The sequence below is a fragment of the Rutilus rutilus genome (assembly GCF_951802725.1).
Source record: "Rutilus rutilus genome assembly, chromosome: 22".
Taxonomy (NCBI): Eukaryota; Metazoa; Chordata; class Actinopteri; order Cypriniformes; family Leuciscidae; genus Rutilus; species Rutilus rutilus.
In genome coordinates, this window is record NC_140227.1 from 16,727,741 (window position 1) to 16,744,913 (window position 17,173).

Sequence of the window (17,173 nt, forward strand, 5' to 3'; positions counted from 1 at the left end):
GCATCTCCCACAACAGAAGAACGGCATTGTTTTCTTTTTCTGACTGTTCTGCTGCGGGAATGAAACTTCTTTACCATTCGCACCAAAAGTATTTACTTTGACCTCTCATAAAACAACTGGAGACAGTAGGTGTGTGTGTGTGTGTGTGTGTGTGTGTGTGTGTGTGTTTTACATGACTGAATGAGACCTGGAGGGGAGAAGATAGTGTGAGGAGTCAGGAACTCAGCCTGGGGGGAAGAGACGAGATTGGAGAAGTTGTGTTGTGCTCTCTGTCCCATAGATCTCTTCTTCAGATTAGTGAGTTTTATTGTTTTATTGCAGGTTAGAATTCTTGAGTTCAGTCTTAGTAAAAGTCCATCCTTACAGTTTACGCCCCTGGCCCCTTGGGGCAGATTTGGATCAGTCCCTGAGGGGCCAAAATTTGATGAAGTCCGCTTATGGCTGCAATTTCCGTAGGGCTGGTACCTGTAATGGACTGAGCGCAATGGCCACGTTCGTTGAAGTGCGCATTGCGCGGAGAAGGCATCTGAAGTAGCAGCACTGGCAGAGTGTGAATAAGAAGATGAGCACACTGGCAAGGACACATCCACGGAATGTCCAGTCCCACCAGGTGTAAGCGTACCTTGCTGAGCGGGTAGAGGAGCTGGACAGGATTTCTGCAGTCTTTCTCGCCAGATTCGCTTCCACTTGCGCTTGGTTGAGATGGTACTCAGTCTGTAAGATGATTTCTTGTACTAAGTCCATTGTTTTGACCAAAGCTTGAGTGCTCTGTTCATAGAAAGTGTCCTCCCACCAGGGAGAAACGTCCACGTCCATCGGTACCCTCCCCAGGATGTTTATCTGACCCATTGAAAAGTCCTCTTTCACTTCCAAACAGAACGTGTGGTTCGCAGGGCAGGTCAGACCTCCATAGGAGAAGGAATTCATCTCACTGACGACGCACCACTGTGTGTGAGACACTTGGACAGCATCAGAATGACCGTGCAATGACTGAACATTAATGAGCTTAGAATCATTTGAAGAAAAGGGTTGTAGAGTGTTGCAGGTACAGATAATGTAACTAGATGTTTCATGACAACAGGTGCGAGTGGTAAACTGTGACGGCAAGTAATCGAGGAGACAATAGCAAGTAAAACTGGTATTTATTCAACAAGTGAACCAGACTCAGAACATGTAGGAAGTAACCGGGAACAGACACAGTCAATGCAGATGAATCTCACGATCCTCAGGGAGAGCTCAGGGTGCGTCGGTAACGCAGGCTTGCGTGGGCAACTCAGCGTGGCACGGTCAGATGAGTGAGGTGAAATCCCGGTGAAGACACGACGTGAAGACAAACTGCATGGACGAACAATCCGAACAGAACTCAGGCTGGAGACACGAGGAGATGAGGAGGAACAGGAACTGAACGGGGAACATCCACAAACAACGATCTGACAAACACAAAGCGCACACGGTGAGTATAAGTAGCCACTGGGAATGAGGATCACCTGTCGCTGATTCTCCCGGAGAATAATCAGTGACCACGCCCACACACTCACGCACACACACACAACACGCAAGGAAGAGTCAATGAATTCATCAACCGTGACAGTACCCCTCCCCCTAGGAACGCCTCCTGGCGCTCCCAGAACCACCTACCTGTTGATTGTAATCATCAATAAGGGAATGATCCAATATGTCCCTAGCAGGTACCCAACTTCTCTCCTCCGGACCGTAACCTTCCCAGTCCACCAAATACTGAAATCCGTGTCCCCTCCGTCTCGAGTCCAGAATACGATTTACCGAATAAGAGGGTTCCCCGTCTACGAGACGCGGCGGTGGAGGAACCGGGGCCGGCGGATTAATGGGAGAAAAAAATACGGGTTTTAATTTGGAAACATGGAACACGGGATGAATTCTCCTGTACGCAGGATGAAGTTTGAGTCGGACTGTCACCGGACTAATGACTTTGGTGACAGGAAACGGGCCAATGAATTTAGGAGCTAACTTATTCGAAACGGAACGGAGAGGAATATTCTTGGTAGAAAGCCACACTTTGGAGCCGACGACGTATACGGGGGGTCTTGACCGGTGGCGATCGGCCTTGACCTTGGTGCGCGCCCCCACTTGGAGCAGAGTCTCACGGGCTCTGGTCCATGTACAGTGACACCTCTGGACGAAGGCGTGAGCAGAGGGGACCGCGACTTCGGATTCCAGACTAGGAAAAATTGGTGGCTGGTACCCTAAGCTACACTCAAACGGAGATAGACCCGTAGATGACACTGGTAACGAGTTGTGTGCGTACTCCACCATAGAAAGTTGTTGGCACCAGGAGGAAGGATTCTTTGACACCACACATCGCAACATTCTCTCTAAATCTTGGTTGGCTCTCTCGGTCTGACCATTGCTCTGGGGGTGGTAACCCGAGGACAGACTGACAGTGGCCCCCAGTAATTTACAAAATTCCTGCCAAAATTTGGAGACGAATTGGGATCCCCTGTCAGAGACCACGTCAAGTCAAGTCATCTTCATTTATATAGCGCTTTTAACAATGTAGATTGTCTCAAAGCAGCTTTACAGAGATAAATGTATAGTTTAACGTAAGATTGTTTGGCTTTATAGCGGTTCTTTAATAAAGTTATTTTCCAGCTAAAGTTAGTTTTGATTGATTCGCTTCCGTCGCAACGATCAATTGAATTTAAATTAGGGCCGCCAAGACGACACCATTCTCTCTACACAGACTTTAAACGCGAACCTGTGAGAAACGCTGATGGCGTTCAGATGCGCATTAAGAACGGGTTCCATAGTTATGTGCGTTTGAATATATGTGTGCAGGTTTGGAATTCCCTACAAACCAAGCCTAAACAAATTACTGGTGTTTCCTTATAGTTTTGATTCAGAATTTTATTTTATTTTATTTTATCAATTCGGGGTAGATACGCAAATTGAGTTTTCCCGACGACGCTTTATCTGTAGAGTGGGAAAGGGATCCTCCATAGGGAGAGACTAGTTGGCACTTCAGCACTGCGTTGACATCGGGTCCAGGCGAAGGTCCATCATCAGATCTGGAAACGGCCTGGATCCGGCAGGCTGCGGGAAAACCTTGGGATAAACAAAGACACTAAAATTAGCGTAGATGCCATTCTTCTCATGATGTAACAAGTACATCAGGATTTATGGGAAGTGTTCCCGGTTCCAGCTGACCTAATCTATGCAGCCTAATATTGAATTATAGAAGTCTATAATGTATTATGTGAACGCTATGTCAAAGAGATGTGTCTTTAATCTAGATTTGAACTGACAGAGTGTGTCTGCTTCCCGGACAATGGTAGGAAGGCTGTTCCAAAGTTTTGGTGCTAAATAGGAAAAGGATCTACCGCCAGCAGTTGATTTTGATATTCTAGGTGTTATCAACTGGCCGGAATTTTGAGATCGCAATAGACGTGAAGGAGTATAATGCGTTAAGAGCTCGCTCAAGTACTGCGGAGCTAAACCATTTAGTGCTTTGTAAGTAATCAGCATATATTTTAAAATTGATGCGATGTTTAATAGGGAGCCAGTGCAGTTTTGACAGAACCGGGCTAATATGGTCATACTTCCTGGTTCTGGTAAGAACTCGAGCTGCTGCGTTTTGAACTAGCTGTAGTTTGTTTATTAAGCGTGCAGGGCAACCACCCAGTAGAGCATTACAATAATCTAGCCTTGATGTCATGAACGCATGAACTAATTGTTCCGCATTTGTCAATGAGAGCATATGACGTAATTTAGATATATTTTTAAGATGGAAAAATGCGGTTTTACAGATACTAGACACGTGACTTTCAAATGAAAGATTGGTATCAAAGAGCACACCCAGGTTCCTAACCGACGACGAAGACTTAACAGAGCAGCCATCAAGTGTTAGACAGTATTCTAGGTTATTACGTGAGGAAGTTTTTTGTCCAATAATTAGAATCTCTGTTTTTTCAGAATTTAGAAGTAGGAAATTACGAGTCATCCAATTTTTTATATCAGCTATGCATTCTGTTAATTTAGTGAATTGGTAAGTTTCGTTAGGTTTTGAAGAAATATAGAGCTGAGTATCGTCGGCATAACAGTGGAAGCTAATTCCATGTTTCCTAATGATATCTCCTAATGGTAGCATGTACAGAGTGAACAGCAGCGGTCCTAGTACTGAGCCTTGTGGTACGCCATACTGAACTTGTGATTGATAAGACATCTCTTCATTTACTGCTACAAACTGATAACGGTCAGATAAGTATGATTTAAACCATGCTAGTGCAATTCCACTAATGCCAACATAGTTTTCTAGTCTATTTAAAAGAATGTTGTGATCAATGGTGTCAAACGCAGCACTAAGATCGAGTAACACTAATAGAGAGACACAACCACGATCGGATGATAAGAGCAAATCATTTGTTACTCTAACGAGAGCAGTCTCAGTACTATGGTATGGTCTAAATCCGGACTGAAAATCCTCGCAGATATCATTTCTTTCTAGAAAGGAACATAGTTGTGAAGATACTGCCTTTTCTAATATCTTTGACAGAAAAGGTAGATTCGAGATCGGCCTGTAATTGACTAATTCTGAAGGATCAAGTTGCATTTTTTTAACAAGCGGTTTAATCATAGCCAGCTTAAAGTTTTTTGGTACGTATCCTAGAGACAAAGATGAATTAATGATATTAAGAAGAGGATCTATGACCTCTGGAAGCATCTCTTTCATTAGCTTAGTCGGTATAGGGTCTAACATACATGTTGTAGATTTAGATGATTTAACGAGTTTAGTAAATTCTTCCTCTCCTATAGCAATGAATGAATCAAATTTTTCCTCAGGGAGACTACAATGCACTGCCTGATGCGATACTGTAGTAGACGGTTGCATAGTTATAATTTTATCCCTGATATTATCAATCTTATAAGTGAAGAAGTTCATAAAGTCATTACTGCTGTGCTGCTTGGAACCTTCTGTGTTTGAAGCTTTCTTTTTCGTTAGTTTAGCCACTGTTTCAAATAAATACCTAGGATTATGTTTATTTTCTTCTAATAGGTTTGAAAAATAAGCAGATCTAGCAGCTTTTAAAGCCTCTCTGTAAGCAATCGAGCTCTCTTTCCATGAAATGCGAAATACCTCTAATTTTGTTTTCTTCCAGTTGCGCTCCATTTTTCTGGCTGCTCTCTTAAGGGCCCGAGTGTGCTCGTTGTACCACGGCGTTGGATTATTTTCTTTAATCTTCTTTAAGCGCAAAGGAGCAACTGTGTCTAAAGTGCTGGAAAAGAGAGAGTTAAAAGTTTCTGTTGCAATATCAAGTTTTTCTAAGCTATCCGGGATGCTAAAATGATGAAACTGATCAGGAAGATTATTAATAAAGCAATCTTTAGTAGCAGAAGTGATAGGTCTAACATATTTGTAACACGGAGTCGGCTTTGCAGCCTTGGCTAAATGTAATTTACACGAGACTAGATAATGATCTGAGATGTCATCGCTCTGCTGCAGAATTTCAATGGCATCAACATCTATTCCATGTGATAATATTAGATCTAGAGTATGAATACGACGATGAGTAGGTCCTGACACGTGTTGTCTAACTCCAATTGAGTTTACAATGTCTTTAAATGCCAAACCCAATGCATCTTTTTCATTATCGATGTGTATATTAAAATCACCAACAATTAGTATTTTATCTGCAGCCAATACTAACTCTGATAGAAAGTCCGCAAATTCTTTGATAAAGTCTGTATGGTGCCCTGGTGGCCTGTATACAGTAGCCAGCACAAATCTCAAACGTGATTTATCATTTATACTATATATTTTTACATTAAGCACTAACACTTCAAAAGAATTATATTTGAAACTTGATTTCTTAGTGGTTTTGAAAATATTACTATAAATTACAGCAACACCACCCCCTTTGCGTTTAAGACGAGGTTCATGTTTATAACAGTAGTCTTGCGGGGTGGACTCATTTAAAGTAATGTAATCGCTTGGTTTTAGCCAGGTTTCTGTCAAACACAGCACATCTAGGTTATTATCTGAAATCATATCATTAACAATGAGTGCTTTTGAAGTAAGCGATCGAATATTCAGCAACCCAAGCTTTAGCATTTGCTCATCTGTATTATAGCTGTTTTTTATTTGTTGAACATCAATTAAATTTTTAACCTTAGATAGGTTTAAATTTTTTTTGGATTTCCAAAATCGGGGAACAGACACAGTCTCTATATGATGATAGCTAGGTGAAAGAGGCTCTATGTGATGGGATTTATCTGACCTGGGTGACGCGAGGCCGCTAGCAGACGGTTGGTTTAGCCAGTCTGTCTGCTTCCTGACCTGGTGCCCAATTTGTCATGTTTGAGCTCTAAGACTATGAGCCATATTACTAGATAGAAGAGCAGCACCATCCCAGGAGGGATGAATACCATCTCTTTTCAACAGGTCAGGTTTGCCCCAAAAACTTTTCCAATTGTCTATGAATTCTATATTATTACACGGACACCACTCAGACAGCCAGCGATTCAGTGAACACAATCTACTAACTATCTCATCACTCCTGCGAACAGGAAGGGGGCCAGAGCAAATTACAGTGCCTGACATCGTACTTGCAAGTTCACACACCTCTTTAATATTAATTTTGGTGATCTCCGACTGGCGGAGTCGAACATCATTAGTGCCGACATGAATAATGATCTTAGAGAATTTACGATTAGCATTAGCCAGCACTTTTAAATTTGCTTTGATGTCAGGCGCTCTGGCTCCCGGCAAACATGTGACTATGTTCGCTGGTGTCTCTATTTTCACGTTCCGTGTGATCGAATCACCAATTACTAGGGCACAATCAACAGAATTCTCAGTGGGTGTTTCACTGAGCGGGGCAAATCGATTTGTTGTGGTAATCGGAACGGAAGAGTGGTTTTTAGATCCGCGACTAGAGCGATCCCTCACTGTCACCCATTTGCCCGGCTGCACAGGCTCTACTTCAGCTGGAACCGAATCATGTAAAGAGTTCACTATGCTATGCGCATCCAAAATAGTATCTAAAGCTCTAGCACTCTTACTATCCTCAATTAAAGTTTGGATGCGTGTCTCTAATTCTGAAATCTTCTCTGTCAGCCTAACTGTCTCCTTACATTTATCACATATAAATCCTACATTGCCAACAGAGAAGTCTATGCTAAACATGTGACATGAAGTGCAGGTGACAATAACAGGACAAGACATTACTCACCGTGTTTGTTGACTGATTATTACTTACCTGAGCTTTTATTAACTCAAAGGCGCGAGCGCGCGAGAGAAAAATAAATAAATAAAACAGCTGAGCGCACGGGTGGCGCATTAACAGGCTAGCAGTAGCGAATTAGCGTGTTGTGCTAGTAGTAATGGAAGCTAGCGATGTCAATCTGAGATGTTGGGTAAGCTGTATTTAGTATAAACAACTACAAATTGTAGTAAATGATGGTTCAAAACAAAGAAATACGAGGCTAAGACGGAGCTTACAGCACCGAAGCAAACACACTCACAGCAGGCAGCGAGGCAGACAGGAGCAATCGATCAGCGATCCTCGCACGTCCGTCGGGAGGCCATGTAACCGAAAGACGTGATCGATGACAGTCACCGCTGTTTCCTTGGCTGAAGGCAATTTGGGCAAGGGAATAAAATGAGCCGCCTTCGAGAACCGGTCCACTACGGTTAAAACAACCGTATTGCCTTGGGAGGGCGGGAGGGCGGAAGGGCGGTAAAAAAATCTAGCGCAATGTGGGACCAAGGTCTCGAAGGGACAGACAGCGGTTGAAGAAGCCCATCTGGGGGCCGATTGGAAGTCTTACCAATAGCACAGACCGAGCAAGCCAAAACAAAATCCCGAATGTCGCGAGCCATAGATGGCCACCAAAATCGTTGCTTAACTAGAAATCTAGTACGGTTTACTCCTGGGTGACAGGCCACATTGGAACAATGACCCCACTGAATAACGTCGGACCGTAATCCCTCCGGCACAAACAAACGGTTCGGTGGGCACCGGGACGGAGGCGTTACCCCTTCTAAGGCCGTCTTGACCTTCGATTGGACCTCCCATCGGAGTGTGGAGATGAATAGAGTCTCCGGTAAAATGCACTCGGGAGTGGACGGGCGTTCGGATGGATCAAAAATACGAGATAAAGAATCGGGTTTGATGTTTTTAGAACCCGGGCGGTACGAAAGAGAAAAATCAAAACGACCGAAAAAGAGAGCCCACCGAGCCTGCCTGGAGTTGAGTCTTTTGGCAGATCGAATGTATTCTAAGTTCTTGTGATCAGTCCAGACGATAAAAGGTACCCCCGACCCTTCTAACCAATGTCGCCATTCTTCCAATGCTAACTTGACTGCCAACAACTCCCTGTTACCAATGTCATAGTTACGTTCGGTAGGCGATAAAGGATGAGAAAAAAAACGCGCAAGGATGCATCTTGTCGTCTGAAGAAGAGCGCTGAGAGAGCACTGCACCTACCCCCACCTCTGACGCGTCGACCTCCACCACGAACTGACGTGACAGATCAGGGGTCGTAAGAATAGGAGCCGAAACGAAGCGGCTTTTCAGGTTGGCGAATACAGTTTCGGCTGTTTCGGACCACCTGAACGTCGTTCTGGGGGAGGTCAAGGCAGTCAGAGGTGCGGCTAGTTGTCTGTAATTACGAATGTAACGTCGGTAAAAATTGGCGAACCCCAGAAACCTCTGTAGGGCCTTACGGGAATCTGGACTTGGCCAATCCACCACAGCCTTAACCTTGTCAGGATCCATCCGCACTCCCTCAGACGAAATGACGTAACCTAGGAAAGGGACAGACTGTGCATGAAAAGCGCATTTCTCCACCTTGACAAAAAGCCCATTCTCTAGCAACCTCTGAAGCACTCGTCTGACGTGCTGAACGTGTTCCTGGAGAGACGAAGAAAAAAATCAATATGTCATCCAGGTAGACATAAATGAACTGATCGACCATGTCTCTCAGCACGTCATTGACGAGTGCCTGGAAGACCGCTGAGCTATTGAAGAGCCCGAAAGGCATAACCAAATATTCAAAGTGCCCTCTGGGGGTATTAAAAGCGGTCTTCCATTCATCCCCCTTCCTGATGCGGACCAAATGATAAGAATTACGTAAGTCCAGTTTAGTAAAGACCGACGCTCCCTGCAACCTCTCGAAGGCTGAAGACATCAACGGCAAAGGGTAAGTATTCTTTACCGTGATGTTATTCAGCCCTCGGTAATCAATGCAAGGTCGCAGAGAACCGTCCTTCTTCCCCACAAAAAAGAACCCCGCCCCCGCTGCAGAAGAGGAAGGTCGGATGAATTTGGATGCCAGAGAATCAGAAATATATTTCTCCATGGCCTCCCTCTAGGGAACAGACAGAGAGTAAAGCTTGCCCTTGGGCAGAGACGTACCTGGCAGTAGATCTATAGCACAGTCATAGGGACGATGCGGGGGAAGAGAAGCAGCTCTGGACTTACTGAACACTTCCTTCAGGTCGAGGTACTCAACGGGCACGTTTGACAAATTCACCGGCTCCTCCTGCAAGACAGAACAAGACAGAGACGAACCAGCAGATACTAAACAAGACGCATAACACTCAGTGCTCCAGGCCGAAACAGAGTTATGTCCCCAGTCCACCCTGGGATTATGCTGCACCAGCCAGGGGTGACCGAGAACAATAGGAACCTGAGGTGAGTCCATGAGGAGAAATGATAGTTCTTCAGAATGATTGCCGGATGTGATGAGTGTTAACTGACAGGTGGAGTGCGATACTGTGGGTAACTGTTGACCATTGAGGGCGTTGACGGAGATCTTATTAGTGAGTGGTATGGTGGGTATCTGAAGTCTGTGTGCAAGGGACCAGTCCATAAAATTACCTTCAGCTCCGGAGTCGATGAGTGCTTGACATTGATGAGTTTGAGTTGCCCACTGCAATCTCACCGGAAGGAGAGTAGAAGAGGTTTTCAGAGTGGAGACCCCGCCCGACAGAATCCTCTTCTCTACTGCCGGGCTCGCTCTTTTACCGGGCAGTTATTGAGGAAGTGCCCAGAGCCCCCACAGTACAAACATAAACCTCGGGATCTCCTTCTCTCCCTCTCCTCCCGGGAGAGCCGGGCTCGACCCACCTGCATGGGCTCGTGATCGTTGACAGGGCTGACCGCATCACGACCGCTGGGCTGAGTAGGTCCCAAAACACTATGAACCGGAGTTGTACGGGTGCGTTGCTCCAAGCGATTCAGACGAGCGTCCACTCGTAATGCCAGATCAATCAATTCGTTGAGACTCGTGGGTAGCTCCAGGGCGTAGATTTCACGTTGGATGCGGTCAGCCAGCCCATGCAGGAAGACATCCCACTGCGCCTCCTCGTTCCAGCGGCACTCTGCAGCGAGGGTGCGGAACTCGATGGAATAGTCAGCTACTGGTCTTTCTCCCTGGACGATGTCCGTGAGCTGACGAGCCGCTTCTCTCCCGGCGACTGCACGGTCGAATACCCTCTTCATCTCTTCTGAGAGTGCCGCGAACGAGGAACAGCATGGTCGTTGGTTCTCCCACATCGCCATCCCCCACAGAGCTGCACGCCCTGACAGCAAGGTGAGCACGAAGGCCACTCTCGAATCCTCTGTGCAGAATGTTTGAGGCTGAAGGGCAAAAAACATAGAGCATTTGGTCAAGAAAGCTCTACAATAGTTTGGCTCACCCGAATATCTCTCAGGCGTAGGTAAACGGGGCTCTGATGGACGATTCGGTGTGGGAGGAGTGGGGGGAACCGGCGGTGGGGTTGGCGCAGCGGGTGTCGCAAGTTGTTGTATTTGCTGGGTGAGCCCTGACACCTGCGTTACCAACGCTTGCACCGCTCGGCCGGTCGTGGCGAGATGCTCCTCCTGCCGTTCCAGACGAGCTGAACTGTGAGCGAAATAATCCGCGAGCTCGGGGTTGCTTGCTGCCTCCATCTTGGTCAGATCGTTCTGTGACGGCAAGTAATCGAGGAGACAATAGCAAGTAAAACTGGTATTTATTCAACAAGTGAACCAGACTCAGAACATGTAGGAAGTAACCGGGAACAGACACAGTCAATGCAGATGAATCTCACGATCCTCAGGGAGAGCTCAGGGTGCGTCGGTAACGCAGGCTTGCGTGGGCAACTCAGCGTGGCACGGTCAGATGAGTGAGGTGAAATCCCGGTGAAGACACGACGTGAAGACAAACTGCATGGACGAACAATCCGAACAGAACTCAGGCTGGAGACACGAGGAGATGAGGAGGAACAGGAACTGAACGGGGAACATCCACAAACAACGATATGACAAACACAAAGCACACACGGTGAGTATAAGTAGCCACTGGGAATGAGGATCACCTGTCGCTGATTCTCCCGGAGAATAATCAGTGACCACGCCCACACACTCACGCACACACACACACAACACGCAAGGAAGAGTCAATGAATTCATCAACCGTGACATAAACAAGGTTTCAGTGCCCTTCAAAGTCATATACCCCATCAGATGATCCCATTTTATGATTTGATCTCTCACTACCACGCCAATAGAGCGTATGGTAGTGGAATTTAGATAAATTTGATCTGGGTGAATTAGAGGGAAAGTGGCAAAGAACCCAATACAGCCAGTACATTCATTTCCAGTATACATCATTAATGTTGATAGCAATTCAGAATACTTAATATTTTTCATTCTCTCTGATGCAAGCCATCTATGCAGATCTAAAATTTCAATAAGATCACTTAAAACATGCCTAGGTGTTTTATGGAGACGAAGATCTAAAATCTCTTGTCTTGCTGCAGTAAACAAATCTTGTGCATACAATCTACAGGCTAAGTCATGCTCGATGGTACGGGTCTGATTGAAAATTGATTGACTGGTCGACAGAAGCACCTGCGCCTCAGATCTGACTGCTTTGATAATGTTTTCGTTACTATTGGTGATGTGTTGAAAACCAGTAGCCACCTGATTTGCCAACCAAGTTGAAAATTGAGATTGACCTGTTATTTTGTAAGTGTTGGATATAGAATTAACTGAGCCAAAAAGGCCTGCTATATTTCCAAACAGGTCTCGTTTGGTACGAGCAGATGGAATTTGAACTGCAAGTCTGTTTTTGTAATCAGAAATTAAATCATCGATGCGTGACTGTAGCCATGTATACGTCTTATCATTAAAGTTACAGTGTTTTCCATAAGCAGATAACACATTGGAGATGTTATACGTGACATGTGTTATCACAAGATTGACATCATGTAGTAAAGTCTTATTTACATTTCCTTTGATTATGCCACCTGGAGGGGTGCTATACAATTTCGGACACTGTGGGTTTTTGGTAACCGCATGTGGTTAAATTAAAGCAATGGTGTAAAGTCCATGAACAATTGTGAGGGCTAGTGAAATTATCCATATTTGCCTCACATTTTCCCACACAGTACGTTCCTTCTTTTCGGCCGGTCCAAACAAATGTTTTCAAATTATTGTTAGATACCTTATTTGTTAGATTGAAAAGAAGTTCAGTAAACTTTAAATGTGTATTGTTATGTGTTGTGGTGTGTGTGCCCCTATATGTGTTTGGTTGGAGATCCTTAGTGGAATAAAAAAATTTTGGATCTCCGCCATTGTTGTTATTTTCATATAGTGTGTGCATATTACCAATATTTGAATCTGGGAATTCTTCAAGTTGGTACCAGGCGGTAATGTTATGGTGAACTTGTGGTGCGCGTGTGTAGCTTGTGAGGTTTTTGTCTGGAAGATGGGTGGAACCTGTCTTACAGCATATTTTTGTTGCACAATTTGGTTCCGATGCTAATCCGGTGACTATTATATCCCATGTGACTATTTCTTTGTATGTGACTGGAATGTATGATGTGAATGGCCCCTTGATATATTTCCATACCCATCTACCGCATCCTAAGGTGTGTGCGAGTGTGACTCGTTGTCCCAATTCGATGCAGGTGGGTCCGGACACAGTCCTGGCATCTGGCCTCCATGGAATTGAGGTGACTGTCCTATGAAGGAAAAAGATCATGATTAATTCAATGAACCTTTGAACCGTTTACACTGGGACATGTGGTACCATCTTAATTTTCCTCTGATGGTCACGGCCACACAACTGTTACAAACAGCTTTCATTTCATAAGGCCCGTGCCATCTAGGGGAAAATGCGTTTTGTTTTACAAAAACGCGTACCATCACAATGTCTCCCTCTGAAAATGTTGTTTCAGAGACTGGGTTAAATTGGGCATCATTTGTCAGGTCTGACTGCTGTTGTTTCAGTCCAGCCTGGGTGTGCAGCACCTTCAGTCTTTCTTGCAATTGCACCAACACTGTCTGCTGAGTTGCGAGCATGAGGGGCCCCAGGTCCGCTGGGGAAATTTCTGGATCAGTGGGCAACTTCATCACCCTTCCAGTCATAAGCTCATATGGGCTGATGCCTGTAGCTTTTGATGGGGTTGCTCGCAGCACAGTCAGAACAGTGGGTAAAGCATCACTCCACCTGTTTTGGTGTTGAGCTATTTGCTTAGCAATATTTTCTTTGATGGTGCGGTTCGCACGTTCAACCATACCAGAACTTTGCGGCCTGTATGGAATGTGAAATTTTTGCTTGATATTCAGCATTTTGCACATATTTTTCATGACTTGTCCAGTAAAGTGAGTCCCTTGATCTGATTCAATTTGAATGGGTGCTCCCCAAAGAGGGATGATTTGGTTCGCTATCACACGTGCCACGGTGTTTGCTGTATTATTGCGAGTGGGAATTGCTTCAACCCATTTTGAGAATTTGTCAATTATCACGAGGCAATAGCGATACCCGCCCTTGGCACTGGGAAGCGGACCAATGAAATCTAATTGTAAGGACTCCCAGGGCCCTTTTGGTGGTTCCGGTCTACGTAGGTTTGTTCGGCCTAGCTTTCCCTGGATAATTGTTGCACACACCAGACAGTCATAGCACCATCTTTCAATGTCAGCTATCATTCCTTGCCACCAAAACTGTTTTTGTATCAACTGTGCTGTTTTTGTTGCCGATACATGCGCATAATCATGATATAATTTGATTATTGGCTTTTGGAGGGCTTCTGGAACGACAAATTTTCCATCTCGGATTACTATGCCTTCAATTATATTCACCATCTGATCATGTTTCAAGTGTGATACAAGTTCTCCATCAGAGACCCACAGATCTTGCTGGTACTGTTTGAGGTCGATGGGTGTGACTTGCGCAGCACTTGCTACAGAAACAGAGGTTGTCTCGTTTTGCCAATGGTCGCCTTTCACTGCTGCCAGCTTAGCCACTGATAGCCACAGAAGAACCACTTGAGAACCACTTGCAGCTGGTTGACGAAGTGTTACAGATGCTAGCTGGCGCAGGCTTTAAAATGAACAAAGACAAAGCCCAAATTGCGCAAAGGGAGGTACACTATTTAGGATACACTCTGACTCAAAGTCACAGAGCTTTAACAGACGACAGGATTTGCCACTATAGCTGTTGCTTTAGGCAGAACTTTATTGAGACGCTGATAATCAATACAAAGACGCCATTTACCGTTAGGTTTTGGAACTGGCAAACACGGAGAATTTGTAGTTGAACAGCATCGCCGAACTATGCCTCTAATCTCAAGCTCTTTCACTATCTCATGAACAGCGACCTCTGCCTCTGGCTTGATGCGATATTGTTTTTGTGGGGGAGGGGGCTCTCCCTCAATGCATACTTCAAAATCGACGAGGCCACAGTCGTGCTCATGGTTAGCCCAAACATCGCTGTGTTTGTTGATGAGAAGTTGAGTTGGATCTGTACTGGATATGGACATGATATTGGCCTTGCCTTGAGGCAGGCATTTCTTTGCCGTTTTGTTTGTTTGAACTTCAATTTGTTTTTCAAAACAATGAATTACAAAACCATGTTTTCTCATAATGTCCATACCCAATACAGTTCCTTCGCTGTTATCTGGTAAATACCAGAATTGTTCTTTTAGCACTACCATGCCTAAATCGAGTTGGACTGATTTTGTTTGAGTTGCTGTCATCAAAGTGTCGCCTATACCTTTAATTTGAATCGTTCGCGTGCTTAGCGGTAACGGAATGTTTGTGCAAGAACAAGCGGCTCCACTATCAATAAGAATGTTAACTAACCGGCCTCCAAGATTAGCTTTTATTTTGATTCGGTTTCCGCCTGTAATAACGCTTCCTATAGCAACGGAGGCCACGCACCCCTATTGGGGATTATTATATTTCGCCAGTAGGATAGCGAGATCTGCCTGCAAGTTTTTATATGGGCCGTCCCGGTTCATCAACTGTTCTTCAATTTGTTTTGAGCTATTCTCTGGAGGATTATTTTCTGTAATCAAATTCCCTAAGCGTCTGAGAATTTCGTCGTCATTTTTGGAATGCGTTTTTTGATTCATCTGCTCTCTTTTTACTTTGAAACAGCTCTGAATTGTATGGCCAGTTTTCTTGCAATAAAAGCATTGTAGTGGCTTAGGCCTAGGACTAGGATTTTTAGCACCTTTTCCTTCAGCTAACCATTGCGTTGTTGAAACGGAACGAGCTTTGCTTTGCTTGAGCCTAATTTCTATTTTGGAAGCCCAATCCACCAGTGACCGGTAGGCAGTGTTTGGAATAACGCCGTTTAAAATAACGGCGTTAGGTAACGACGTTATTTTTTCAGTAACGGGGTAATCTAACTAATTACTTTTCTCGTCATTACAACGCCGTTACCATTACTGGACGTTAAATGCGGTGCGTTACTATGCATTGATTGAATAAACTGTGTAATCTGAACGCACCCCTGGCTCGCACAGCGAGTGAGGAGGTGGGTTAATAACGAGGTAAGCGATTATGATTGGCTAAGGCAGGGTCATGTGTTTCATGGTAGCCAATCAGAGCCAGTGTTTTTACACACACGCCAGCACACGCGCCACACACACACACACTCACACACTCACACACACCTGCTAAACAGAGATTCGATGAAGCAGCAGATATGGCGAGTCAGTAGCAGTCTATGGTCAGGAGCAATCCGATGAAAAGTTGGCATTTTCAAGGTGAAGATATAAGCACTACTTCAAATTCATTGAGGTCAAAGGCTAGAACTAGGAGTGGAACGGTACATGTATTCGTATTGAACCGAAAGAGAGAGAGAGACTCGCGGGCGCGATTGAAAAGTTGCAAAGTGGTTACATTTGTGTGTGTGTGTGAGAGAGAGAGAGAGAGAGAGAGAGAGAGAGAGAGGCGCGATCGAAAAGGCGCAAATTGTTTACATTTGTGTGTGTGTGTGTGTGTGTGTGTGAGGCGCGGACGCGATCGAACAGTGGAAACAAAAACATAATCCGTAATTTTGTTTATACAGGACATTCAAACTGCAAAGTGTTTAAGTTACTGCTAATTAAAATTTTAAGGAAAACAAATATATTAATCTTATATAATGTGCACAGTCAGTGCACTACAAATAAACTGGTTCAATGCCTTTACTTTATTAATAAAACTTTTAAATAAAAAGTTGAGAGAGGTTGATTTAATTTGCAGAGTTAATTGCACTTTATATGGTGTAACTGTTTACTTTTCTTACAAAGAATGCTTGAAGTGCAGGATAAACCTCTTGCTGTCTTTCGACATGCAATAAATATCTAAAGTTAAACACCTGTCTGTTCTACTCATTTCAACTGACTTGTGAAAACTGCTTAAAAAATCCAAATTCTTTGACATATAGCAACTTTTTTTTTTTACAGTAACGCAAATAGTTACTTTCCCTAGTAACGAGTTACTTTTATTATAGAGTAATTCAGTTACTAACTCAGTTACTTTTTGGAACAAGTAGTGAGTAACTATAACTAATTACTTTTTTAAAGTAACGTTCCCAACACTGCCGGTAGGTATTCTCGGATGGATCGGCTCCATGGACGAGCGCCTGCTGTATATGAGGGCCTGCATTATTTTTCAGGAGTTGAAGTAAAACTTCCTGATCGCGCTGTGCATCTTCTAATCCTGAGTGCTCTTTGTAAGTCACCCATAAACGTTCAGCATAAATTTCAAATGGCTCTTTGGTGGCCTGTTTGATGTCTAAAATTCTGTTCCACTCGGCGTGTGTTGGTCCCCTTAACTCTAATAAAGTCTCCCTCAATCTTTCGTAAACCTAATTTTCATCCTCATCTTCCTGTTTGATTATAATTTCTCCAGATCTCAATTAGCGTGACATT

At 44.3% G+C, this 17,173-nt stretch overlaps 1 protein-coding gene across 1 annotated transcript; it reads right to left on the minus strand.

Annotated features, from left to right (window-relative positions):
* Positions 1-435: 435 nt before the first annotated feature.
* Positions 436-14,788, minus strand: LOC311282190 (uncharacterized protein; the record flags this gene model as incomplete). The annotated part of the gene is made up of 5 exons (XM_084395824.1): positions 436-1,095; positions 11,448-12,282; positions 12,885-12,988; positions 14,109-14,272; positions 14,524-14,788. The coding sequence occupies 5 exons, from the start codon at positions 14,786-14,788 to the stop codon at positions 436-438; spliced, it is 2,028 nt and encodes a 675-aa protein (XP_084251950.1).
* Positions 14,789-17,173: the final 2,385 nt, after the last annotated feature.